Source organism: Anas platyrhynchos, chromosome 30 (genome assembly GCF_047663525.1).
Source record: "Anas platyrhynchos isolate ZD024472 breed Pekin duck chromosome 30, IASCAAS_PekinDuck_T2T, whole genome shotgun sequence".
NCBI classification, from domain to species: domain Eukaryota; kingdom Metazoa; phylum Chordata; class Aves; order Anseriformes; family Anatidae; genus Anas; species Anas platyrhynchos.
The window spans coordinates 4,812,376-4,839,158 of NC_092616.1; the positions used below are offsets into that span (position 1 = coordinate 4,812,376).

General features: G+C 52.2%; 3 protein-coding genes across 3 annotated transcripts in view; all 3 read left to right on the forward strand.

Moving 5' to 3' along the window:
- LOC119712973 (uncharacterized) overlaps positions 1–26,783 on the forward strand; it is a 672,213-nt gene that overhangs the window by 61,695 nt on the left and 583,735 nt on the right. The window lies entirely within an intron of this gene.
- On the forward strand, positions 6,001–7,374 carry LOC113840729 (olfactory receptor 14A16-like). Its single transcript, XM_027447475.3, has one exon. It carries the CDS (start codon positions 6,415–6,417, stop codon positions 7,372–7,374), a length of 960 nt encoding a protein of 319 aa, XP_027303276.2. The 5' UTR covers positions 6,001–6,414.
- LOC139999789 (olfactory receptor 14A16-like) lies at positions 15,449–16,691 on the forward strand. The gene has a single exon (XM_072029413.1). The coding sequence runs from the start codon at positions 15,753–15,755 to the stop codon at positions 16,689–16,691; it is 939 nt and encodes a 312-aa protein (XP_071885514.1). The 5' UTR covers positions 15,449–15,752.

Here is a 26,783-nt window from a genome sequence, read left to right on the forward strand (position 1 = left end):
AACGCTGAGGTTCCCGTGCTGAGGTTCCCGCGCTGACGTGACACTGCTGAGGTTGTCACGCTGAGGTTCCCGCGCTGAGGTCACATTGTTTAGGTTCCCACGCTGAGCTCACATTACTGAGGTTCCCACGCTGAGGTTCCCGCGCTGAGGTCACATTGTTTAGGTTCCCGCGCTGAGGTCACAGAGCTGAGGTTCCCGCGCAGAGGTTCCCACGCTTTGGTCACATTGCTGAGGTTCCCGCGCTGAGGTCACATCGCTGAGGTTCCCGCTGTGAAGTCACACTGTTGAGGTTCCTACGCTGAGCTTCCCATGCTGACGTGACACTGCTGAGGTTCCCACGCTTTGGTCACATCGCTGAGGTTCCCGCGCTGAGGTCACATCACTGAGTTTCCTGCGCTGAGGTCACATAGCTGAGGTCACATCTCTGAGGTTCCCGCGTTGAGGTTCCCGCGCTGAGGTCACATCGCTGAGGTTTCCGCGCTGTGGTCACATCGCTGAGGTCACATCGCTGAGGTTCCCGCTGTGAGGTCACACTGTTGAGGTTCCCACGCTGAGGTTCCCGCGCTGACGTGACACTGCTGAGGTTCCCACGCTGAGGTTCCCGCGCTGAGGTCACAGAGCTGAGCTGCCCGCGCTGAGTTCACATCGCTGAGGTCACATCGCTGAGGTTCCCGCGCTGAGGTTCCCGCGCTGAGGTCACATCGCTGAGGTCACATCGCTAAGGTTCCCGCGCTGAGGTTCCCACGCTGAGGTCACATCGCTGAGGTTCCCGCGCTCAGATCACATCGCTGAGGTCACAGCGCTGAGGTGCCCGCGCTGGGGTCCCATCGCTTAGGTGACATCGCAGAGGTTCCCGCAATGAGGTCACAGCGCTGTGTTTCCCGCTCTGAGGTTCCCGCACTGAGGTCACATCGCTGAGGTTCCCGTGCTGAGGTCACATCGCTGATGTTCCCGCGCTGAGGTCACATAGCTTCGGTGACATCGCTGAGGTTCCCGCGCTGAGGTTCCCACGCTGAGGTCACATCGCTGAGGTTCCCACGCTGAGGTGCCCGCGCTGGGGTCCCATCGCTTAGGTGACATCGCAGAGGTTCCCGCGCTGAGATCACAGCGCTGTGTTTCCCGCTCTGAGGTTCCCGCACTGAGGTCACATCGCTGAGGTTCCCGCGCTGAGGTTCCCGCGCTGAGGTCACATCGCTGAGGTTCCCGCGCTGAGGTTCCCACGCTGAGGTCATATCGCTGAGGTTCCCGCACTGACGTGCCCGCGCTAAGGTCCCATTGCTTAGGTAACATCGCTGAGGTTTCCGTGCTGAGGTGACATCGCTGAGGTTCCTGCGCTGAGGTCACATCGCTGAGGTTCCCGCTGTGAGAACACACTGCTGAGGTTCCCACTCTGAGGTTCCCGCGCTGAGGTCACATTGTTTCGGTTCCCACGCTGACGTCATATTGCTGAGGTTCCTGCGCTGAGGTCACACGGCTGAGGTTCCCACGCTGAGTTTCCCACGCTGAGGTCACATTGTTTAGGTTCCCGCGCTGAGGTCACAGAGCTGAGGTTCCCGCGCTGAGGTTCCCACGCTTTGGTCACATCGCTGAGGTTCCCGCGCTGAGGTCACAGCGCTGAGGTTCCCGTGCTGAGGTCACATTGCTGAGGTTCCCGCTGTGAGGTCACACTTCTGATGTTCCCGCGCTGAGGTCACATTGTTTAGGTTCTCGCGCTGAGGTCACATCGCTGAGGTTCCCGCGTTGCGGTCTAGTGGGTTTACGTGGCAAGGTTTTGGTAGCAGGGGGCCATAGGAGTGGTTTCTGTGAGAAAGATCTAGAAGCCGCCCCATGTTTGGGAAGGGCCCCGTTGTTTTCCAGATCTGAGCCAATAAGCGATGTTGTTTTGCGCCTCTGTGAGAGCATATTTAAGACAGGGAAAAAAACGCTGCGCCACACAGCAGCCGGGAGAGTCAAGGGAGTGAGAAACAGCCTTGCAGGTGCCAAGGTCAGTGTAGAAGGAGGGGGAGAGGTGCTCCAGGCGCCGGAGCAGAAGTCCCCTGCGGCCTGTGGTGAGGACCATGGTGAAGCAGGATGTCCCCCTGCAGCCCATGGAGTACCACGGTGGAGCAGGGTTTCACGCTGCAGCCCGTGGAGGAGACCACGGTGGAGCAGGTGGCCCTGCACGGACGGAGGCTGCCGCCTGTGGAAGACCCCTGCCGGAGCAGATTCCAGGCCGGACCTGTAGCCCGTGGAGAGGAGACCACGCAGGAGCAGGTGATCTGGCAGGAGCTGCTGCCCGTAGGGGAGCCAGGTTGGAGCATTTTTCTCCTGAGGGATGGACCCCGTGGTACGGACCCATATCTGGAGCAGTTCTGAAAGAGCTGCTGCCTGTGGGAAGCCCACGCCGGATCAGTTCGTCAAGGACTGCATCCCGTGGGTGGGACCCCACAGCACAGGGGACGAGAGTGACCGAGAAGGAGCGGCAGAGAAGAAGTGTTGTAGACTGACCATAACCCCCATTCCCCCGTTCCCCTGCGCCGCTCGGGGGGAGGAGGTGGAAGAGGGTGGATGGGGGGGGAGGTGCTTTTGGTTTCTTTCCTTTGTTTCTCACTTCTTTAGCTTGTTAGTAATGAGCAATAAATCTTAGTATCTGTCTTCTTATGCTGAGTCTGGTTTGCCCGTTACACTAATTATTGCGTGATTTTCTCGTCCTTGTCTCAATCCTTGAGCCCCTTTCACATATTTTCTCCCCATTCCTCTTTGAGGAGGGGGAGTGAGAGAGCGGCTGTGGTGGAGCTCGGCTGCCCACTCGAGCGGAACCACGACATGCGGTCAGATCGCTGAGGTTCCCACGGTGAAGTCACATCGCTGAGGTTCCCGCTCTGAGGTTCCCGCGCTGAGGTCACATCACTGAGTTTCCCGCGCTCAGGTCACATAGCTGAGGTCACATCTCTGAGGTTCCCGCGTTGAGGTTCCCGTGCTGAGGTCACATCGCTGAGGTTCCTGCGCTGAGGTCACATCGCTGAGTTTCCCGCACTGAGGTTCCCGTGCTGAGGTCACACTGCTGAGGTTCCCGCGCTGAGGTCACAGAGCTGTGTTTCCCGCGCTGAGGTTCCCGCGCTGAGGTCACGTCGCTGAGGTTCCCGCGCTGAGGTCACATCGCTGAGATTCCCGCGCTGAGGTTCCCAAGCTGAGGTCACATCGCTGAGGTGCCCACGCTGAGGTCTCAGCACTGTGGTTCCCGCTCTGAGGTTCCGTCACTGAGGTCACATCGCTGATGTTCCAGCGCTGAGGTCACATCGCTGAGGTTCCCACGGTGAAGTCACATCGCTGAGGTTCCTGCGCTGAGGTTCCCGCGCTGAGGTCACATCGCTGAGGTTCCCACGCTGAGGTCACATCGCTGAGGTTCTCGCGCTGAGGTTCCCGCGCTGAGGTTCCCACGCTTAGGTGACATCGCTGAGGTTCCCGCGCTGAGGTTCCGGCGCTGAGGTCACATCGCTGAGGTTCCCGCACTGAGGTTCCCTTCTGCGGTCATATCGCTGAGGTTCCTGCGCTGAGGTTCCCTCGCTTAAGTGACATCGCTGAGGTTCTCGCGCTGAGGTCACATCGCTGAGGTTCCCGCGCTGAGGTCACAGCGCTGAGGTTCCCGCGCTGAGGTCACATCTCTGAGGTTCCTGCGCTGAGGTCACATCTCTGAGGTTCCCACGCTGAGGTCACATCGCTGAGGTTCCCGCGTTGAGGTTCCCGCGCTGAGGTCACATCGCTGTGGTCACATCGCTGATGTCACATCGCTCACACAGGGGCCTTGGATGCAGGTTCCATGGACTGTTAAGGGTGTAGTTTGCAAAGTAACCACTGATTTTATCCTCACTGATGACCTGTTGTACCCCTGCAGAGTCCTGCCTCAAGGCACAAATGGCAGGGAGACCTGGCTGGTCAGAGCTGAGGCCCTGTGGAGATGACCGAGACACAACAGCCATTACAGCCAAGGGTGACATAGAAGAGAAAGGAAAAAAGAGAACATTTAAAAGAGAACAGAATAGGTTTAGGTCTCCCTGTGACACGACTCCTTTTGCTCTGCTGACAGCCTCTGCAGGCTGACCTACACATAAGGAGTAGGGACAGGTTCAGTTGTCCTACATGTGGCATCTGCTGCCATTTCAGTTGGCCTGAGGAATGCCCCATCAGATTCCCAGAGGATTAACCTCAAATTTCAGCAGGTATTTCCATCTGATCAGCTCCTGCCTGTCTTCTATCTCCACTAAGGAGCTATTGTGGCTCAATAATTCGCATTAAGGTGCCTATGTTGTGGACACCTGAACTGAGGCCTGAGGAATCCCAGCTCCTGTGGGTCTGTGGCAGATATGGGAGGGAGCTGAGATCCCTTTCCAGCCCCAGGAATAACAACCAGCATGAGATGCCTTGACTGACTGCTGAATTATTTCCTGAAGTGGGGATGAAGGAGATCAGTCCCTGACCATGACTTCATGTCCAAACTGATACTGGGACAAGAAGATGTGATTGTTACACTTAATTGGTGTTCTGTAAGGAGAAATGACACTGGTGTGAAGAAGTGTATGTGCCATGTGAGGAAGGGAACCCAAGGGATTCCTTCAGGCTGTTTCCCAGCAGGTTCCCCTGCAGCCCCAGGGCCATGTGCAGGGAGCCTGGTGGGGGGCAGAGCAAGGGAGGCCTTGGGCTGGGCCTCTGCTGCTGAGCTGGGCCGGGCTCCTGGGCCCAAGGGGAGCTCCTGGCAAGCGGGCAGCGCTGCAGAGAGACAGCTCTGCCCAGGAGCAGCTCCTCTGCACAGCGCAGCAGGCCTGGGGGCACTGCCTGAGGCTGGCACTGGGAGGGGAGAGAAGGGAGATAGAGGTTACGGGCTATGTGAATTGAGGGGATACTGAAAGCTCGATGGGGAATCAATGCTTGCAGCACATTACAGGGTAAGTCTGTGGCAGAAGGAAAATGCAGAAAGGCCGGGCCCTGACTGCTCTCTTTTCACAGTCTGGCAGCAGGCTCTGCAGCCAGGTTGCTGAAAGGGGTGTCCAGGGCTGTGGTGCAGAGCAGGGTCCCTGTTGTGGCCCAGGGGCTGTGTGCCGGGCCAGGGCCTCTGCCGCCTGCCAGGCTCAGCACTCAGCCTGCCTGGGGAGCTGCCCAGGGCGCTGCGGGGAGAAGCTGCGGGTGGAAGGAGCCCCCCCGGCAGGGCAGGGTCCTGCTGCTGGTGGGAGGCTGTTACCTGGGGCAGCCTGCTCACAGATCTACAGCACAGTTAGGGTGTATCCTAACTGTGCAAGAAGGCAAGAAGCCAATCAGGGGTTAGATGCTTCCATCGCAGCTTTCCTGATCCTCTGCTTTTAGTTTTCTCTTCTACATCCCTGTGGGATTGGAAATAGAGGCTGTTTTTTCAAAGAAGATTCTAAGATTCCTAAGCCTGCATAAGGAGCATTCCCAGGACCGTAACAAGTCCCTTTACTTCCCATAGAAAGCTCCATCACTACACGTGCAGTGTCAGCAGGGTCTGTGTGACCTGGGCTCTAGGACGTGCCCCCAGCGAGCTGCCCCTGTGCAGAGCCCTGCTGCCAGGAGGTGTCTGCAGGGCAGAGCTGAGCACCCAGTGGGTGGGATGGGGGCTGTGAGCTGCAGGCAGGAGGCGTGGGGACAGAGACCCAGCTGCAGGCAGGGACAGCTGCAGGCAGCAGAGCCATGGGCAGGGAGTGAGAGGGAGCTGCTCCCAGTATCTCCATGGTAGAGGCGATTTGGGCACCTCCCTGCCATCCGGGCATTGCTGATGCCTTCCACAGTACAGCCCCTTGGACTCTTCCCTTCCCCCAGCATAGACGTATAGACATAATTGCATGGGAACTTGTTCATCAGTTGCTTTTGGAGTCAGCGATGTAGAGGATATTTCAGGTGCAGCTCAGGCGCAGTTCCTGCATGTTCTGCCATGCAGATATGTTAATGGAGGAAAAGCATCCATGTCCCTTCCTGATGTGTCGGGTTGTGGAAATGCTGTGTGTGGGGCTGTGAATGAGCTGTCTCTGTGTTCAGGTCGCCCCATGTTTAGGGCATTCTTTTGCAAGTGTTCTGCTGGGCTGCAGGCTGTCCTCCACTAGGGCAAAGCTCTGCCATAGCAGCTCTGTGGAGAAGACACGTGAGACTTAAGGGCATGGAAATGCTACTGGACATCTCGACTAGGTCAGCTGCAATGATCTGTCTGTCTCTTGCTACGTGGGGAGAACTGAGACAATCCCCAACTTGTGAAGATCCCCAACTCCAAACAGGAGTTTGGAGATCTGCACATTGAAATTGGATTATTTTGACCTCAGCACACACTTCCAAGGTTTGTACAAGAAATAGAGTTTTCCTTACAGAGTCTGGCATAATATCTTGCTGTATTTTCTTCCTCAGACAGGTCCCCATGCCCAAAGGACTCAAATGTCCAACAGCAGCTCCATCACCGAGTTCCTCCTGCTGGCATTCGCAGACACACGGGAGATGCAGCTCCTGCACTTCGTGCTCTTCCTGGGCATCTACCTGGCCGCCCTCCTGGGCAACAGCCTCATCCTCACTGCCGTAGCCTGCGACCACCGCCTCCACACCCCCATGTACTTCTTCCTCCTCAACCTTGCCCTGATTGACCTGGGCTGCATCTCCACCACTGTCCCCAAAGCCATGGCCAATTCCCTCTGGGACACCAGGGCCATTTCCTATGCAGGATGTGCTGCACAGGTCTTTCTGACCGTCTTCTTGTTTTCAGCAGAGTATTCTCTTCTCACTGTCATGTCCTATGACCGCTACGTTGCCATCTGCAAGCCCCTGCACTACGGGACCCTCCTGGGCAGCAGAGCCTGTGCCCAGATGGCAGCAGCTGCCTGGGGCAGCGGGGTTCTCAGTGCTGTCCTGCACACGGCCAGTACATTTTCCCTGCCCTTCTGCCAAGGCAACGCTGTGAACCAATTTTTCTGTGAAATTCCCCAGATCCTCAAGCTCTCCTGTCCACAGACCTTCCTTAGTGAAGTTTCGGTTCTTATGGGTAATATTTTCATCGATTTTGGGTGTTTTGTATTCATTGTGCTCTCCTATGTTCAGATCATCAGGGCCGTGCTGAAGATGCCCTCTGAGAAGGGCCGGCACAAAGCCTTCTCCATGTGCCTCCCTCACCTGGCTGTGGTCTCCCTGTTTCTCAGCACTGTCATGTTTACCTACCTGAAGCCCCCCTCCATCTCCTTCCCATTCCTGGACCTGGTTGTGGCAGTTCTGTACTCAGTGGTTCCCCCAGCAGTGAACCCCTTCATCTACAGCATGAGAAACCAGGAGCTGAAAGTTGCACTGAACAAAGTGATTTCATTGAGAGTTTTCACTGCTGGTAAACTTCTCATCTGTCTCCACAAATGACTCACAGTATATTCATGACAGTCCTGTGCATTTTGTTATTATTATTATTATATTATTATTGTTGTTGCTTTTGTTGTTGTTAAGTACCATTGTGATGTTCCGACACACTTTTGGCTTTGTCTCATTTAATCTGAAACATCAACCTGCTCTCTTTTCCTGTAGCCCCTATAAAATATGTGTGCCACTGGGACTGAGCTGGCTCTCTCATAGTGTCTTTTTGGTATCTCGGTTTCTAAAGGCAAATGAGATGTCTGCAGTCTCCACGGAGGAAATGTGGATCCAGCGGGCACAGGGAAGGTGGGTCTGGAAAAGGATTCAAGTCATCCTCAGGCCCAATGGAATGGCACAAAGCTGCACCAGGGGCGGTTCAATCTGGACATTAGGAAACATTTCCTCACCATGAGAGTGGTAAGAAGTGTTGTGGTTTTACTCGGGTGGGCAGCCAAGCTCTACCACAGCCACTCTTTCATTCCCCCTCCTCAAGCGGAAAGGGGGAGAAAATGCAATGAAAATGGCTCAAGGGTTGAGATAAGGACAGGGGGATCACTCAACAATTATTGTGATGGGCAAAACAGACTCAGAGTAGGGAGATAGTAAGATTTATTGGCTATTACTAACAAGCTAGAGAATGAGAAACACAGGAAAGAAACCAAAAATGCCTCCCCACCATCCACCCTCTTCCACCTCCTCCCCGAGTGGTGCAGGGGAATGAGGGAATGGGGGTTGTGGTCAGTCTACAGCACTTTGCCTCTGCCGCTCCTTCTCGATCACTCCTGTCCCCTGTGCTGTGGGGTTCCCACAGGCAGCAGTTCTTCAAGAACTGCTCCTGATAAGGGTCCATACCATGGGGTCCTTCCCTCAGGAGCAAACTGCTCCAACCTGGGTCCCTCACGGGCAGCAGCTCCTGCCAAGTCACCTGCTCCTGTGTGGGTTCCTCTCCACGGGCTGCAGGTCAGGCCCAGAATCTGCTCCAGCAGAGGTCCTCCACATACCTCAGCTTCCATCACCTGCTCCACTGTGGTCTCCTCCACGGGCTGCAGTGTGGAACCCTGCTCCACCGTGGTACTCCGTGGGCTGCAGAGGGACAGTGCTTCACCATGGGCCTCACCACAGGGTGCAGGAGACTTCTGCTCCGGCACCTGGAGCACCTCTCCCCCTCCTTCTTCACTGACGTTGGCGCCTGCAAGGCTGTTTCTCACTCCTCTCATTCTCCCAGCTGCTGTGTGGCATCATGGTTTTGTTTCTGTTGTTGTTTGTTTGTTTTCCCTTTCTTAAATATGCTCTCACAGAGGCACAAACAACATCACTTATTGGCTCGGCTCTGGTCAGCAGCACGGCCCTAACCTAACGTGGGGCAGCTTCCAGAGTCTTCTCACAGAAGCCATGCCTATGGCCCCCTGCTGCCAAAACCTTGCCATATAAACCCATTACAGTGGTTCCTCTCATCCTTGAGGAAGTACAACTGCCTGGATTTGTAAAGATACCTGGAAACCTCTAGAGTCCTTGGAAAGGTTCCCTAGTCTTTCTGAGCATCTGACACAGATGTTGAACCCAGAGTGAGAGCTTAGCAGCTGTGATCCCAATCCAGCTGGGCCTACTTCCCACTGTGTGCAGCACAGCCAGTGTGCAGTCACCTCTTGGGCACCACAGCCTGCTTGGTCTGCTCATAGCACTACCAGCCCTATGGGCAGCATGGGGAGACAGCCAGGAAGAGCTGGAGAGGCAAGAGGAGGGATGAGGAGAGGTCAGATGGAAGCTGACTTTGTCTAGAAGTTGCCTCAAATACTCGTGTTCATCTCATCCAAGACAAGAACTGGACTGTGGGTACCCTAACTTGTACTCCTCATGCAGAACCACATGTCCATGGCTTCCTGGTGCACCACCCGGTTTGAGCAGTGACTGAAGAAGGACTGGCGCCCTAACCTGACAATCTCTTAATGCCCTTGCCCTGTGTGAAGAGAGTCTTGGAAAGCAAGGCTGGGATCCCGTGCCAGGGTTTACATTGATGGAAGCATGAGCCAGCAGCCATGTGAGCTTCCTGCTCTCCTGCTGTACTTGTATGCAGCACATGTCCTTGAGACAGTCAGACAGCCTCTGCTAACCCATGTGCTGGCCCTTATCCTAGAGATCATCCCCAGACAAGGTTCTTCAGCTCAGGTCCTCCTGGAAGACTGAAGGGAAGCTGAGGCCACAGGAAGTCCCAGAAGAGAATCTCAGAATCATAGAATGTCTTAGGTTTTAAGGGACTTTATATAACACCTAGTTCCAACCCTCCTGCCATGGGCAGGGATGCCACCCACTAGAACAGGTTGCTCAGGGCCTCATGCAAGCTGGTCATGAACACCTCCAGGGATGGGGCATCCACAGCTTCTCTGGGCAACCTGTTCCAGTGCCTCATTGTGAAGAATTTCCTCCTAATCTCTACTTTAAATCTCCCACTTTTAGTCTAATATCATCCCCCTTTGTCCTCTCATTGGTTGCATGAGGAGAAGGTCACTCTCCATCTTTTTTATAAGCCCCCTTTAAAAATTGAAAAGATGCAATGAGGTCACCCCTGAGCCTTCCCTTCTTCAGGCTCAACATTCCCAGCTCTCTCAGCGTTACTTCATAGGAGAGGTTCTCCAGCCTTTTGACCAACTTTGTGGCTCTCCTCTGGACCCATTCTAACAGATCAATATTCTTCTTGTACTGGGGACCCCAGACATGGATGCAGTACTCTAAATGGGGCCTCATAAGAGCAGAATAGTTTCTCATAGGTGGTTCCTGTAGTGTGGTGGTGACAGCAATGCTGAGTACAACTAGCAGATAAGTCTCACATCCAATAATTTTATCATGCCATAAGCCAGTGTTACACATTACAGCAAAATAATAACCTTAAACCAGCCCCTGAAAGTGATAAACAACACTGCAAGGAACACACAGTTGGTAATGTGCTATTGAACATAATTCAGAGACCAAACACAACTACAATCCTGAGATCCACAAAAAATCAACATCGTTTCAACAAATAATAAGCTCATAACAATTTAATTTTGCATGTAACATGCTCTGGGCAGATCTGTCATTATCTCTACCCTTTGGGCCCTACCTTATGTGCCAAAGGGAGTGTTGTGGTTTAACCTGGCAGGCAGCTCAGCACCGCATAGCCGTTTGCTGCACACCCTACCAGTGGGATGGGGGAGAGAATTGAAGGGAAAAAAAAGATAAAATCTCATGGGTTGAGATAAAGACTGTTTAATAGGAGAGCAAATAAAGGGAAATAATAATAATAAAGATGTTGTTGTTGTTGATGATGATGATAATAGAATGCACAAAGCATGTGATGCACAGTGTAATTGCTCACCACCTGCTGACCAATGTCCAGCCCACTCCAGGCCACGGCAGCTGCTGGTCGGAGCCGAGCCAATGGGCAATGCTGGTTGTGCCTCTGTGAGAGCAGATTTAAATAGTGAAAAACCTGCTGGGAAACAGCAGCTTGGAGAGAGAGGAGTGAGAACCAGTCCTGCAGACACCAAGGTCAGGAGGTGCTCCAGACACCAGAAGTTCCCCTGCAGCCCATGGGTCCCACAATGGAGCAGATCTCCACACTGCAGCCCATGGAGAAGCCTCCAGTGGAGCAGGTAGATTTGGCCTGCAGAAAGCTGCGGCCCATGGAGCGCTACTGCTGAAGAAAACTCCAAATCCTAGGACGTCAAACAAACACACAAAAAAATGTTTACTTCCTCTTTTCCTCTGGGGAGGGGTTGTGATGGAGTAGGGTGGAAGAGATCACCTGTGTAGCACGGTAAATCCACCACAGTAGGGGTATGGGAAAGGTTCAGAACTAGGGCTGTGGCATTCAAGAGATGGCATCTCAGCACCCAGGACATGCTCTGCCAGCTTGGCCACACAAATGGGAATGAAGAGAGATTCCCCTGAATGAGAGCAGTAGAAGAGGAAGGCTTGATTTCCAACACAGGCATTTCTGGTGCACTCCTGAGAAGCCAGTGGGAGCTGCAGGCCACACCAGGCCCTGGGACACTGGCCATCTTTCCACACAGAGTCAGATCCCAAAGAGGCACAATTTCCCAGGGAAACCTGGCCCTGCATTGTCCCCCATAGCAAGGAGACATGCCTAGAGATGCCCTAGGGATAAGGGCATCCCTACCATCTGGACCCAGGAGTCCTGCCTGCCACATTGTCCCCTGAGCTCAGAGGGACACTCAGGCAGGGCTCTCACAGCAGCCAACAGCCTTGTCCAGCCTCCCCCCAAAGCCCAGGACTTGCAGCTTTGGACATCTGACAGCTCCTGGGCCACCCCTTCGGAAGGGGCTCCTGACACCCTCACCTTTGGAGGAGAGCTGCAGGAGCACTGGAAACAGGGAAGTCAGGTCAGAGGAGATGGTCACCCATTCATCCAGCACCCTCCATCTCACTTGCTGCTGGTCCTCAGCTCAGGACAAGGGATGCCCGCCCTGGCTCCTCAACCACAGCTCCTCTGCAAGGTGCCCCTGCTCCTCCGCCCGTCAGCGAGGGTCGCCCAGTGCAAGCTTGCTGCCTGCTGACCCCACTCCTGGCCACACAAGGACAGCGCTGGGGAGCACCCAAGCAGTGCCCAGCAGGGACCAGGCCTTGCAGGGAAGTGCCGGCACTGCCACTGCTCGTGTGACGATATCCTGGTGATGCAGTGCACCCCCTGTGACATCAGCCCGTGTCATTTAATGTCCTATTAGTTCAGCAGCAAGGAGACAGGACAGCTCGCGAGAATTATGAGAGATTTCCCTTCTTGTCCTGAGAAATTCTCACCTCCCTTCTGCCCAGTTCTTTTCCACAGGATCCTGACAAATCCACCAGGAACATGCCCAAATGGTGACAAAGGCCATGGAATATAGGATGTGGAGCGAAGGCACCTGGGATGTAGCAGACCCTCAGTGTGCCTGAATTCCTCTTCACTGCATGTCGCTCACTTGGAGAAGTAGGATGTGTTATATGGAGGGAATTCCAGTGCATGCCAGGACCTTCCATCCCAGATATCACATGGGGCTCTGAGATTTGAGAAGGCCTCAGCACCATCCCCTGGTCTGCCATGCAGGAGGCAGAGGTGGTACACGACGGAAAGGCAAACGTGTTTGCTCTTTATCATCCCTGCTTGTCTCTTCTGAACAATCTGCCCCCATCCAGCACAGCACCCCAGGCTGAGAGACCTGTCTCCACACACCTCAGCAGCTCTTCCATCAATGTCCCAGCCCTGTGACAGCAGGCGGGGATCCAGCTCCTCCTGCCTGTGCCCCAGGCTGAGGGCATTGGGGCACATCTGGGCTGCAGCACCTCAGCTGTGGCACAAGGGCCAAACTCAGACTTGTCCCAGACCTTGTGCCAAGAGCCTGGGCATGAAAATGCTCATCTGAATGGCTTCCTTCTGAAGGGATAGAGGACCTCAGCTCTCCCCCTCCCATCCATCTCTTGGTGTCCTGCCTGATGATGGGACATGGAGAGGTAATTCTCTACTTCTGCACACTTATTTCCAATAGGAGAAACGACACTGCTGGTGAGAAGTGTGTGTGCCCAGGGGAGGAAGGGAAGCCCAGGGATGCCTTCAGGCTGTTTCCCAGCAGGTTCCCCTGCAGCCCCAGGGCCATGTGCAGGGAGCCTGGTGGGGGGCAGAGCAAGGGAGGCCTTGGGCTGGGCCTCCTCTGCTGAGCTGGGCCGGGCTCCTGGGCCCAAGGGGAGCTCCTGGCAAGCGGGCAGCGCTGCAGAGAGACAGCTCTGCCCAGGAGCAGCTCCTCTGCACAGCGCAGCAGGCCTGGGGGCACTGCCTGCAGAGACACAGTGCTTAAAGGCAGGCACAAGTGGCAGCATGCCCAGAGCTCCCTGCGGGAGAAGACTTCCCAGCCCTGCACCTGGTAAGTCTCTGGCTGGAGGGCAATGCAGGCGCAGTTCGTGGAGGCAGGAGAAGCCGGGGGTGCAGGCAGGGGTGTCCAGGGCTGTGGTGCAGAGCAGGGTCCCTGCTGTGGCCCAGGGGCTGTGTGCCGGGGCAGGGCCTCTGCCGCCTGCCAGGCTCAGCACTCAGCCTGCCCGGGGAGCTGCCCAGGGCACTGCGGGGAGAAGCTGCGGGTGGAAGGAGCCCCCCTGGCAGGGCAGGGTCCTGCTGCTGGCGGGAGGCTGGTGCCTGGGGCAGCCTGCTCCACAGCACAAGCAGGATGTATCCAAGAGGATATTGCAAGAAGAAGGATCAGAGAGGGGTTTTTGGCTTCCCTCTCAGATTTCCTGAGCCTTTTGAGCTTTCAGTTTTCTTTTCTTTGGCTCAGTGATAAGAGCAATAGATCTGATATTTCCAAGGAGATTCTGAGAGTCCTAAGCCAAGGAGAGACTTGCAGTCCTAAGACAACACGAGGAGGGTTACATGGACCCCCACCAAGTCCGGTTCCTGTGGTAGACTGCTGCCTGTGGCAGGCTGCTCACAGCTCCACAGCACCACCAGTGGTTTCCGAGGGGACTTTTCAAGAGGAGAGTCAGGGCAGGTGTTAGCTGCTTTAGGCTCAGCTTTCCTGCGTTACTGCTTTCCTCTTTTTTTCTTCTTTGGCTTAGTGGGAGTAGAAATGGACTCTGCTATTTCCAAGAGAAATCTGAGTCTCCTCAGCCTTCAAAAATAGCATTACATGGACTGCACAAGTCCCCTTCCTATCCAACTGCTCATAATAAGCTTCGCCACCACATGGGCAGTGCCAAAATTGTCTGTGTGACCCGGAGCTAGCGAGCTGCCCCTGGGCAGAGCCCTGCTGCCAGAAGGTGTCTGCAGGGCAGAGCTGAGCACCCAGCGGATGGGATGGGGGCTGTGAGCTGCAGGCAGGAGGTGGGGGGCACTTCCCTACCATCCGTGCCCTGCTGATGCCTTCCCCATAAAAACTCTTTGGCTTTTTTTCTCATCTAACAATAATGTCATGAGTTTCTTTGGACTCACTAGAGTTTTGGGGATGAGAATTCAGATACAGATCAAAAACTGATGATGATGTTCTCTCAGATACGTCCATGAATAAAAGGCATCCATGTTCCCTCCTAAGTCTTGGGTCTTGGGGGAAATGCTGTGTGTGGAGAAGAAGCTGACTCTGCTTTCAGGACATCAGTCTAAGGAAATTTAACTCTTTACATGGGGTTTCTTCCGGGCTGCAGGCTGCCCTCCACAAGAGCACAGCTCTGCCCTAGCAGCTCTGTGTTATCTAGCAGCCCCATGGAGAAGACATATCAGTCCTAAGGCCATACAAATGCCGCTGAATCATTGTATATGGGCAGCTGCTATGATCTCTCTGTGACAGTCATGAAGAGCAGAGACCTGAGATCCTCCTCAGATACGATGAGATGGGTGAGGGGTTAAGAGATCTGCACTTTGAACCTGGATTCCTCTGCTCTCAGCAGCATCCAGGTTCTTTTCAGGGAAACACCTGATTGTGACCATCCTCCAGAGGTGCCCTCACAGGGCAGCTGGGAATAGGACTGATGGATACCCCAGCTGTCCTCACTCTGCCCTGAGGGACAGTCCCTTTGCCTTGCAGGACCCCAAGATTTTACTTGGTGAGCAGTACAAGCGCCAAGCATTTGTGCCTTAAATACACTCCTCAGGTGTAGGGCGGGGGCAAGTGTACAACTGCAAGTTACAACTGCAGAGCAGGGCTTTGTGCATAGTGCTTTGGTTTGTTACTTTACACTTGCCTCTGGGGGTCTTTCATGCTGAAGGCTCATAGTCTTCCTCTCAGTTTTTTTTTCTTGTCCTTCCCCTTTGTACTCCTTGGCTGCATGTCAAAAGCTTACACAGCGTCTCCTGCAAGTTTTGTCTCCTAGCCGTCCTTCAGCTTCTCTCTTCTCCTTAATCTCCTGGCCAGATATCAGGGGCTTGCACAGTGTCCCATTCAGAAGTCATAACAGTTACTAGTTGTTAACAGTTGTTCTGAAACCCCCAGACATCAGAGACTTCAAAGAAAGAACATACAAATACGAATAGCTCTCTATTGACACAAATTGTTAAAACATTCCTTACAAAACCAAAGCATTATGCACAAAGCCCTGCTCTGCAGTTGCATGAATTTTGAGAAAAATGCTCCAAAACTCCTTTTTACATCAAACACAGTTCATTTGAGACCACCTCATGTTCCATTTACTTACTGTTCTAGTACAGACTTGTCTGCTGCAGAGTCTCTTGTCCCCCATAGAACCATCAGGCAGCATCACTTTGAGATCAAGTAGAGGACCAGTCTTCCCAAAAGCAGAGGCAGTTTTTTATGGTTTCTACAAAACAATAGGCTAGGTTTACCTCACAGAGGTCCACCCTAACATTTCAATTCTCTTTCCTCCTTGAACAGGCCTCCCTATCTAGAGGAGCAGATTCCTATTTCCAGGAGGATCAGATGTCCAACAGCAGCTCTATTACCGGGTTCCTCCTCCTGGCATTTGCAGACACACGGGAGCTGCAGCTCCTGCACTTTGTGCTCTTCCTGGGCATCTACCTGGCTGCCCTCCTGGGCAACGGCCTCATCCTCACCGCCATAGCCTATGACCACCACCTCCACACCCCCATGTACTTCTTCCTCCTCAACCTCGCCCTCCTTGACCTGGGCTGCATCTCCACCACTCTGCCCAAAGCCATGGCCCTCTGGGACATGAGCACCATTTCATACTCAGGATGTGTTGCACAGGTCTTTTTCTTCTTCTTTTTACTGTCAACAGAGTATTATGTTCTCACTGTCATGTCCTATGACCGCTACGTTGCCATCTGCAAACCCCTGCACTACGGAAGCCTCCTGGGCAGCAGAGCTTGTGCCCAGATGGCAGCAGCTGCCTGGGGCAGTGGGGTTCTCTATGCTGTGCTGCACACTGCCAATACATTTTCCCTGCCCCTCTGCCAAGGCAATGCTGTGGACCAGTTCTTCTGTGAAATCCCCTCCATCCTCAAGCTCTCCTGCTCAGACTCCTACCTCAGGGAAATTGGGCTTCTCACATTTAGTGGTTTTCTCTTTCTGGGGTGTTTTGTTTTCATTCTTTTTTCCTATGTGCAGATTTTCAGGGCTGTGCTGAGGATCCCCTCTGAGCAGGGACAGCACAAAACCTTTTCCACATGCCTCCCTCACCTGGCTGTGGTCTTCCTGTTTCTTAGCACAGGCATGTTTGCCTACCTGAAGCCCCCCTCCATCTCCTTGACATCCCTGAACCTGGTGTTGACTGTCCTGTACTCGGTGATGCCCCCAGCAGTGAACACCCTCATCTACAGCATGCGGAACCAGGAGCTCAGGAATGCCATTAGGAAAGTGATTTCATGGAGATATTTAAGGATGTGCCGAGGAAACTGACTGGACCTTTCCTCAGCTAGAAACTGCTTCTTTTCTTCTTCCTCAGATGAATTAGAGTTTATGTAATGATAGGGCAAGCTGTCTTAACTTCTGGATGGATTTGATTTGTTTTTTCATTTTCCCTTGTGATATTGTTTTCCACAAAGAAATGCTGTTCTTCATCCCCTTGTACCAATATATCTTTTGTGACCCTGAGGCTTTGCATAAACAAGGAGCCAGACTCTCTGTGTATTTAAACAAAATAAATGAAGCCACAACTTCTTTGTCTGAGACCCACTCTCAGCTGATCAGGAAGTAATGGAACCAGAAAACCTTTTCTGGCTGCAGCAGCTCAGGCCTGGCTGCCCTGGCCCTGGCGCAGCAGGAGCTGCCTGAGAAACGCCAGGGATGGCACGGAGGGGCTGCAGGCCTCTGAGGATCTGCTGCTGAAGAGAGCAGGGGACACAGCAGGGGACACTGACCTCTGTGTGCTTCTGCCTCGGATGCTCCCCTCTGTGGCACTGAGCCCTCTGTGCCCCCAGGAGCTGCTGTGGCCTTCAGAGGGGCTGGGGTGTGGTGGCAGTGCCCAGAGCCCTGCAGCAACCTGCTGTGGGCACTGCCTTGGGGTCACCCCAGCCTGGGCTGCTGGGCTGGGCTGGGCAGAGGTCAGGGAGGTGGGCAGAGAGCAGGGAGTTGGGAGAATTGGGGGGAAGCTAGGAAAGGCTGGAATGGTTGTTTGGCCATTGCTCATATCTATGCCCACCAAGGGCACGTGAGATGTTGCTGTCCCTCACAGCCCTGCCTGTACTCTCTCCCTTCTCACACTGTGCTCTGTCATATCCAGCATTTTCCCATGCCTTGTCCCACAGGCTCCCACCCCATGTCCAGCTGGCATCACTGCAGGGCAGCCCTCCCCAGGGCCCAGACATCTGCCTGCAGCTTCCACAGCTGCTGCTCTTGATGGCCTCCTGAGGCCTGCCTGCTCCTGGCCCATTGCACTGTTGTGAGGAAGTGACCTCAGCAGCAGCAGCCCAGCCATGGTGGACAGAGCTGTCCCCTGCCTGAGCTGCCCCCTGTGTCCCATGGGGTTTGTGATGCACTCAATGACATCGCCGTGTCTGCCTGCCTGCCACCAGGCAGTCAGGTCACTGCAGTAGGAATGGCATCACAACCCACCTCCCAGCCGTGTCACTGGGACCTTCCTCCACCTCTCCCCTCTCCCCAGCTCCCAGCACTGCTGGGTTGGTTTCTTGATAGTTCAGGTGATGTAAAATCCTAGAATCCCAGCCACTCGCCCATCTCTCTCCCAGTTATCTGTGTGTACACATGTAACTCTGTATATAAATTTACCTTTACTTGCACATATAGCTGTAGTTACAGCTGTAGCTATACAAATATATCCACAAAGAACTGGTTGGTGACCTGCTACGGCACTTGGATGTGCACAAATCGATGGGGCCGGATGGGATCCACCCAAGGGTACTGAGAGAACTGGCAGAGGAGCTGGCCAAGCCCCTATCCATCATTTATCAGCCGTCCTGGCTATCGGGGGAGGTCCCAGCTGACTGGCGGCTAACAAATGTGACGCCCATCACATGAGAAGGGCCGGAGGGCTGACCCAGGAAACTACAGGCCTGTCAGTTTGACCTCAGTACCAGAGAAGCTCATGGAGCAGATCCTCTTGAGAGTCATCATGCAGCACTTGCGGGGCAAGCAGGCGATCGGGCCCAGTCAGCATGGGTTTATGGAAGGCAGATCCTGCTTGACGAACCTGATCTCCTTCTATGACAAAGTGACGTGCTGGGTGGACGAGGGAAAGGCTGTGGATGTGGTCTACCTTGACTTCAGCAAGGCATTTGACACCGTCTCCCACAGCATTCTCCTCAAGAAACTAGCTGCTCTTGGCTTGGACTGGCGCACGCTTCATTGGGTTAGAAACTGGCTGGATAGCCGGGCCCAAAGAGTTGTGGTGAATGGAGTCAAGTCCAGTTGGAGGCCAGTCACTAGTGGTGGCCCCCAGGGCTCGGTGCTGGGGCCGGTCCTCTTTAATATGTTCATCGATGATCTGGACGAGGGCATTGAGTGCACCCTCAGTAAGTTTGCAGATGACACCAAGCTATGCGCATTGGAGAGCTGCCAGGCAGAGAAGGACCTGGGAGTGATGGTGGACAGTCGGCTGAATATGAGCCAGCAGTGTGCTCAGGTGGCCAAGAAGGCCAACGGCATCCTGGCTTGTATCAGAAACACTGTGACCAGCAGGGCTAGGGAAGTGATCGTCCCCCTGTACTCGGCTCTGGTGAGGCCGCACCTCGAGTACTGTGTTCAGTTTTGGGCCCCTTGCTACAAGAAGGACATCGAGGTGCTTGAGAGGGTCCAGAGAAGGGCGACAAAGCTGGTGAGGGGCCTGGAGAACAAGTCCTACGAGGAGCGGCTAAAGGAGCTGGGCTTGTTCAGCCTGGAGAAGAGGAGGCTCAGGGGCGACCTTATTGCTCTCTACAGGTACCTTAAAGGAGGCTGTAGTGAGGTGGGGGTTGGCCTGTTCTCCCATGTGCCTGGTGACAGGATGAGGGGGAACTGGCTAAAGTTGCACCAGGGGTGTTTTAGGTTAGATGTTAGGAAGAACTTTACTGAGAGGGTTGTTAGGCATTGGAACAGGCTGCCCAGGGAGGTGGTGGAGTCACCATCCCTGGAAGTCTTCAAAAGACGTTTAGATGTAGAGCTTAGGGATATGGTTTAGTGGGGACTGTTAGTGTTAGGTTAGATGTTGGACTCGATGATCTTGAGGTCTCTTCCAACCTCGAAATCCTGTGATTCTGTGATTCTGTGAGTTGCCATGGGCTGGTCCAGACTGCCCTGGAACAGGGGGAAGCTTCTGAACACCTGCAATATATTGATGTTGTCATCTCATGGGGTAACACAGCTCAAGAGAATTTGAGAAAGGGAAGAAAATAGTCCTAATCATTCTGAAAACTTGCATTGCCCTAAAACTAAGTAAGCTCAAGGGACCTGCACAGGAGATTCTAATGCAGTGTGGCCAGGTTCAAGGGGACTGCTGGACCGTGGTTGATGAGCAGTTGCATTGTGCATCACATGCTTTACACATAATAATAATAATAATAATTATTATTATTATTTATTATTGTTGTTACTGTTATTCTTATATCGCCATTTTCTGTCCTTTTAAACTGTCTATATTTCAAATAATAAGATTTTGAGTGGTGGGAGTGAGCCAACAGCTCTGTGGAGCTTCAGTGCCCGACAGGTTAAAAGCACAACATGTTTCACAACCACACTCTAACAGCACAAATCACACTTCTAAAATCAGTCTCTCCCATGTTCAGAGAGGAGCAGTCGGTGATGACTTCAGTCTGCTTCAAACACCACACCCCAGGAGAGACCCTGAATGTGCTTCATCTTTTGTTTAAGGTTAAACAAGTACTTGAGAGTGCCATCCAGAAGTCTGCCTCAAGGCAGGAGATTTAGTAGAGGCTAGGAGTATGGGAGGATACTAGCAGGCACCTAGAGCAGTGAGCACATCCAGTGCTTTGGAACTTCACCCCTGAGCAAGTGCAGAATCCTAAAAAAAATGGTGAAATGCATGAAAAAGGGTTGTGAAAAGATACAAATTGCTGCAAAGAGCTGGGGTTTTTCCTATGTTTAGAAGACACAGTCAATGCTACTCCAAGTCCAGTAACAGGCCGTCCTGCAACTCCACCCTGTGTGACGGTCCCTGCTGCCACTCCAATTCCTCCGAAAGGCCCTGCAGCCACAGCAAATCCTGCGATGGGCCCTGCAGACACTCCAACCCCTGTGACAGGCCCTGCAGCCACTCCAGCCCCTCTGATCCTCTGATGGGCCCCATAGCTGGGCCAGAGAACCAACCTGTGCCACTATTGGTTGCACCTATATGCAAGAGAAAAAAATGGATGAAAAAAAACTTTTTTTTTTTTTTAGAAAGGAAACTCCTATGCAGACAAGAAAGGAGGAAGAAGACAAGGAATGCTTCGACAAAGTTGGGCCATCAAGGAAGAAGGAGGGCAAAGAGGAAGAGATCAGAACAGCATCAGTAACCTATCCCAGATTTGTGAAAAAATGTCAGTCATCATCTAGATGAGCACATTGTCACTTGGCTGCTCCAGTGCTGGGAGAACAGGGCCAATAGCCTGGAATTAGAGGGCAGATAAGCCAAGCAGCTGGGATCCCCCTCTAGGGAAGGGGTGATGGACAAAGCAATTGGCCCTACCATTTACCATGGACTGACCCAGACTGCCCTGCAATGGGGGAAGCTCCTGAACACCTGCAATACCTTGGTGACATCATCATGTGGGGCAACAGAGCAGAAGTATTTGAGAAAGGGAAGGAAAGAATCCAAATCCTTCTGAAAGCTGGTTTTACCCTAAAACAAATGTCAAGGGACCGCAACACTTGATTCCCATGCAGGCTGGCCAGGGCTGGGCGGACCGCTGATCAAGGACAGGCTGGGCATCGATCATTGGGTGGTGAGCAATTGTATTGTGCATCACTTGCTTTGTACACCTAATTATTATTGTTGTTATTGTTGCTGTTATTATTATTATTAATCTCTTCCTTTTCTGTCCTTTTAAACTGTCTTCATCTCAACCCATGAGCTTTACAGTTGTGGAGCTGTAGGGGCAGTGAGCTAACAGCTGTGTGGTGCTCAGCTGCCAGATGTGTTAAACCACAACATATTGACAACTGTACATCAATAGCACAAATCACTCTTCTAACATCAGTCTCTCCCATGTTGAGCAAGGAGCAGTCGCTGCTGACTTCAGTCTGCTTCAAACACCACACCCCAGGAGAGACCCCGATGACTTCAGGAGCTGTCAGCCCTGAGGCCTTGAGGACACCTCGAGGGAGCCCAATGGCACAGAGCAAGTGATGCCATGGTCGGGTGCTGTGCTGCTGAGGTGGGCTGGGCTCCTGGGCCCAAGGGGAGCTGCTGGCAAGCGGCCAGTGTGGCAAAGAGACAGCTCTGCCCAGGAGCAGCTCCTCTGCACAGCGCAGGCTCTGACCGCAGGTGGCACCGGGAGAGAAGGAGAGAGTGATTGGCGGCAACGAGGAGTGCAACAACAGAGGGCAGCGTGTGGCAGGACAGATCTGCAGGCTCTTGACACCGTGAGTCTCTGGCAGCAGGGAAATGCAGATGGGGTTTCCAGATGGGTCTTCTACAGCTGGCACATCTGATGGCTGATAGCTTCTCTCAGGATGGCTCTTTCTGTTTCTCCAGCACAGAGTAGATGTTTTAGAGAATGGCATTGATTTTTCAAGAGGAAGACCAAAGCAGGGGCTACCCGAAGGGTAAGAATTTTTCTGCAATCTGTGCTTGTAAATTCTTGCAGTGGAAGGCAGGCAGGCTTCATGGTAATGGGTTGTTGGGATTGTACAGGAGACCGAGACTCCTAGAGCATTGCACTGAGAGATCAATGTGTCAATGATGAACTTCATAAAGTCCCTTTCCACACCTCAGCCCACAGACTGCACCAACACCATCTTTGTGGCCCTTTCAGGTTTTATCCTAGCTGATCTTTGGGAGCTGCAAACCCTCTGATGCCCAGTGCCCTGTCTTTGTGTCTTCATGCCAGAACAGAACATACAGTATTTGCAACGAGCATGAGCAGTCTCCTCTGCAGGCAGAGCTGCAGCACAGGACAATCTGCTGAGTGTCTGTCTGTCCCTCTCTGGCCTTGCCTCCCCTGGCAGCAGCACGGTGCCATTCCTCCTTGCTTCTCCACCTAACCATGCTGCTGCTGTTCTTGTTTCCAGTCTGGCTGGGGATGGGGATTTCACATGCACATGGAGTGAGCCCTCGGTGTTCCTGGGGGAAGGGGAGTATGGGAACAGGGTGAGGTGTCTGGAAATGTGCACTTTGAGCCTAGATTACTCTGCTCTCAGCAGTGTTCAGGTCCTTCTCAGGTAAAACCCTGATTGTAATTGTCCTGCAGCTCAAAGAGATGCCAGCACAGGGCAGCTCAGACAAGCACTGATGGACAGACTGGCCATCCTCCCTGAAGGACACTCTTCACTAAAGGGACGGTCCCTTTGCCTCTGAAGATCCACAGGATTTCACTTGGAGTGCAGCAGAAAAGCCCAAGATTTCTGCCTTAGAAAAAGACATTAAGTGCTGGGGGGTATTGAGAACAAGAAGGAAAAAAAAAAAAAAAATTAAAAAAAAAAATCCCCAAAGACCTGCTCAGCAATTGGTTGAACTATGAGCAACAAAGGGGTAAGGTTCTTTGATATCATCACTACATTTTATCTGAGATATTTTCCTCTTTACCTCATACTATAGGGCAGGACTAATTCCTCTGTTGCCTACAGCAGAGTCCCCTTCTCCCAGAGATACCCTCAGGCAGCATGAATCAGAACTCCTGAAAGTGACCTGCCAAATGTCTTCCTGGAAAGGAACAAGTATATTGGGGGGTTTAAGCTGAGAAATAGAATAAGCTTTTCTCACTAACTCTGCAATAGCTTCTCAGATAAGTCTGCTGTAACTTGGCAGTGCTTTCTCTTCCTTGGGCATGACCAAATGACCCAAACCAGCAAATGGCCAACAGCAGCTCTGTGAGTGAGTTCCTCCTCCTGGCATTCGCAGACACAAGGGAGCTGCAGCTCCTGCACTTCGCACTCTTCCTGGGCATCTACCTGGCTGCCCTCCTGGGCAACGGCCTCATCCTCAACGCCGTAGCCTGTGACCACCGTCTCCACACCCCCATGTACTTCTTCCTCCTCAACCTCGCCCTCCTCGACCTGGGCTGCATCTCCACCACTGTCCCCAAAGCCATGGCCAATGCCCTCTGGGACGACAGGGCCATCACTTATGATGGGTGTGTTGCACAGGTGTTTCTGTTTGTATTTTTTATGTCCGTGGAATATTCACTTCTCACCATCATGTCCTATGACCGCTACGTTGCCATCTGCAAGCCCCTGCACTATGGAAGCCTCCTGGGCAGCAGAGCTTGTGCCCAGATGGCAGCAGCTGCCTGGGGCAGTGGGCTTCTCAATGCTGTCCTGCACACGGCCAGTACATTTTCCGTGCTCCTCTGCCAAGGTAATGCTGTGGACCAGTTCTTCTGTGAAATCTCCCAGATCCTCAAGCTCTCATGTGCAGACTCCTACCTCAGAGAAGTCAGAGCACTTGTGTTTAGCTTTTCTTTAGGCTTTGGTTGTTTTGTTTTCATTGTGGTGTCATATGTTCAGATCTTCAGGGCTGTGCTGAGGATGCCCTCTGAGCGGGGCCAGCTCAAAGTCTTTTCCACATGCCTCCCTCACCTGGTTGTGGTCTCCCTGTTTGTCAGCACCATCATATTTGCCTACCTGAAGCCCCCGTCTGTCTCTTCCCCATCCTTGGACTATGTGTTGGCAGTTCTGTACTCGGTGGTGCCTCCAGCATTGAATCCCTTCATCTATAGCATGAGGAATAAGGGACTGAAATATGCACTGTGGAAACTGATATCTTGATGTGTTTCAGAAGAAATTATTTTTCAATCATCTTCTGGAAATGATTCATAATGTCACTTATTATAGGGAGAACCAATATTCTCTTCTATATTCTCTTTGTTGTTGTTGTTGTTGTTTGTTTGTGTCTTTGAGTATTGTTAGCACTAGTATTTTTTAGTTTTAATTTAGCTGTTGCCCAATAAAATATCATTATTTGTCCCATTTCCAATTCAGTGTGTACATGTTGAGTATTTCTGAAGCAGCTGACAGGTCATCCCTTGACTCCTGGCTGTGATCCATGCCTTTAGGCTCACATCTGCCAGTGTCTGTGATAGGCCAACAGATGCACCTGCTTTGCACATAGTTTGTGAGATCCTCTCTTCCTAAGTGCCTGGAAGGCCCCATAGAGGAAGAGGTCTTGGATAGCTGTTGTCATGTCAGATGTTTCAGCTTTGCCTGATTCATTCTTGAGGGCTGCTTTCAGTTTTCTACACAGAAGGGGCCACTGCCTCCCAGATGCCTGGGGGAACATAAAGCCTGCATGACAGCCTGGAAGAAGTTACCCTGGGTCCATAGAAACCATTCTGGAAACAAAACTTGTAGGCCAGAAGTGCACTTTTGTGGTGTTGCACAGCTGCTGGGCACATTGTGCAGGGTGCTCTTACAGGCCTTGGTGTCTTTCTCCATGTTGGCTTAGGAGCTGGTTCTTTCTCAGGCATGGAGTAGCCAGCAGAGGTGAGACAGATACTCTAAATTCATGAAAGCCAATTCATGAAAGTCATCGAAAAGCTGTCCCTAAGAAGATGGCTGATATGGGCAAGTCAGGAAAGCCTGACCAGGAGAGATGAGAGATTTGATGGAGGGAAGAGGAGCTTGGATAGCAGAAGATAATGATTTTGAAGAGGTAAGAATGTTCAGGTAATGTTGATCCCACCATAACACTGACTTAAAGCAGTCGTGTGAGGCCCTTAACCTATTCTAATCTGTAACATTAATCCCTAAACCTAAATGCTACTAAACACCCTGAGAAGAATACACTACTGTAATGTTTGACCACAGTATCCCTTAAAGCCAAACTTAGTCCATAGCCACTTTCCATTATGCTTCCACTCTTGCTCGCCCTGATCCCTGCCTTTAACACTAGCATTAAAATGTTCTATTTAACCCTAGTCTTCTTGCAGACCTAAACTGTTGAAGAATGGCTCAAAGAGCAAGGGCACTGGTCTGTTATATATGGAGTGGTAATTCATGTCGAGAAAATGGTTGATATTAATAAAGAAGGGGGAGATCTGGGAATGTGGCCATGGATGTTGGAAAACCCCATGATTGAGATAACACCAGACTCTTAATGATGAGGCCATCAGGAATATAAAAGAGTTTAGAGGGAACAAAGAAGGGTGATTCAGGAGACTCCATGCAGTCTCCAGTTTCTTGTTCTGCAAATGGTTTCTTCTTCTCCAGCCATTAAGGCATGGATGTTTCTGGGTGTTTGCTGTTGTTGTTACATTCAAAGTTGTTTGACCAATAAAAAGTTGTTTTGAAAAAAACTGCTGTGCAGAGAAGGGTATAAGAGGGGAGCCTGCCCTCAAGATAAAAAAGGCAACGCGATGAAGTTACGTCATCAATAAAGAAGCAGGAAAAATAAGTGAAGAGGAACAGGCTGGCAGAATGGAGACCAGGACAGGAACAGGCACATTGATTGCCTCATGAAGATAGGTTCGGCCAAACTCAGCAAACTGCTCAGAGAAGCTCGTACAGAAAGTCGCTGGAAACAGGCGCACTGGAGCTGGAGAGAAGTGGACCCGTGCACACAACTGCCTCTCACTGGTAAGCAGTTGTGCATTATGGGGAATCATACGCCCTTAGGAACAAAGACTGTCCTGGTAACCTTACAGCTAATTCTCCTTCTTAACAATTGGACAGTTTATGAGCCTGAAATATGGGACCAAACTGATGTCAAGGTGTGGGACTCTGCAACTAAAAATGACAAGGTTGCAGTGGGATTGCTCGGCACCTGGACAGCAATCTCTGAGGCCTTAAAGAACCATGTGGAGCCACAATCACAAACGTGTGGCTTGCCAGATAGTGAGGGAGCTGCGGGCTCCTTTACTGATCCAACTGCTACGTTTCCATCGGCCCCTCTGCTGCTACAGCCATCGAAGGCTTTTGCTCTTACGCCCCCCGGGTGACCTGGGGGCCTTTTGACCCAGGCCTATTGGCCTTGAAAAGTAGGTGGATATGCTTTTCTTCGATCTGGGAAGAATGGGATACATAAGGCCTGAAGACCCAGTTCCTTGACAACCTAAAGCGAGACATATTGTTCAAAAGGAATGGAAAATGGAGACTTGTTAGTAATCAAGAAAAGGAATGGAAAATGGAGACTGTTAAGTCATGGAACTTAAAGGATTGTTTGTTACCTTTTGCGATCGTGAATATGTATAGGCGTACTCGATTTTAGTAAGTTATGGAACTTAGAGGATTGTTTGTTACCTTTTGCGATCGTGAATATGTATAGGCGTACTCGATTTTAGTAAGTTATGGAACTTAGAGGATTGTTTGTTACCTTTCCTGATTGTACGTATGTATAGGCATACTTATGTTTAGTATGTAAAGCAATGTTCTGTATATTTAGAATGTTTGATATTTGTGTGT

What these genes read in the sequence shown, in the direction of transcription:
- LOC113840729 (XM_027447475.3), top strand. Translation starts at nt 6,415, where the DNA reads ATGTCCAACAGCAGCTCCATCACCGAGTTCCTCCTGCTGGCATTCGCA.
- LOC139999789 (XM_072029413.1), top strand. Translation starts at nt 15,753, where the DNA reads ATGTCCAACAGCAGCTCTATTACCGGGTTCCTCCTCCTGGCATTTGCA.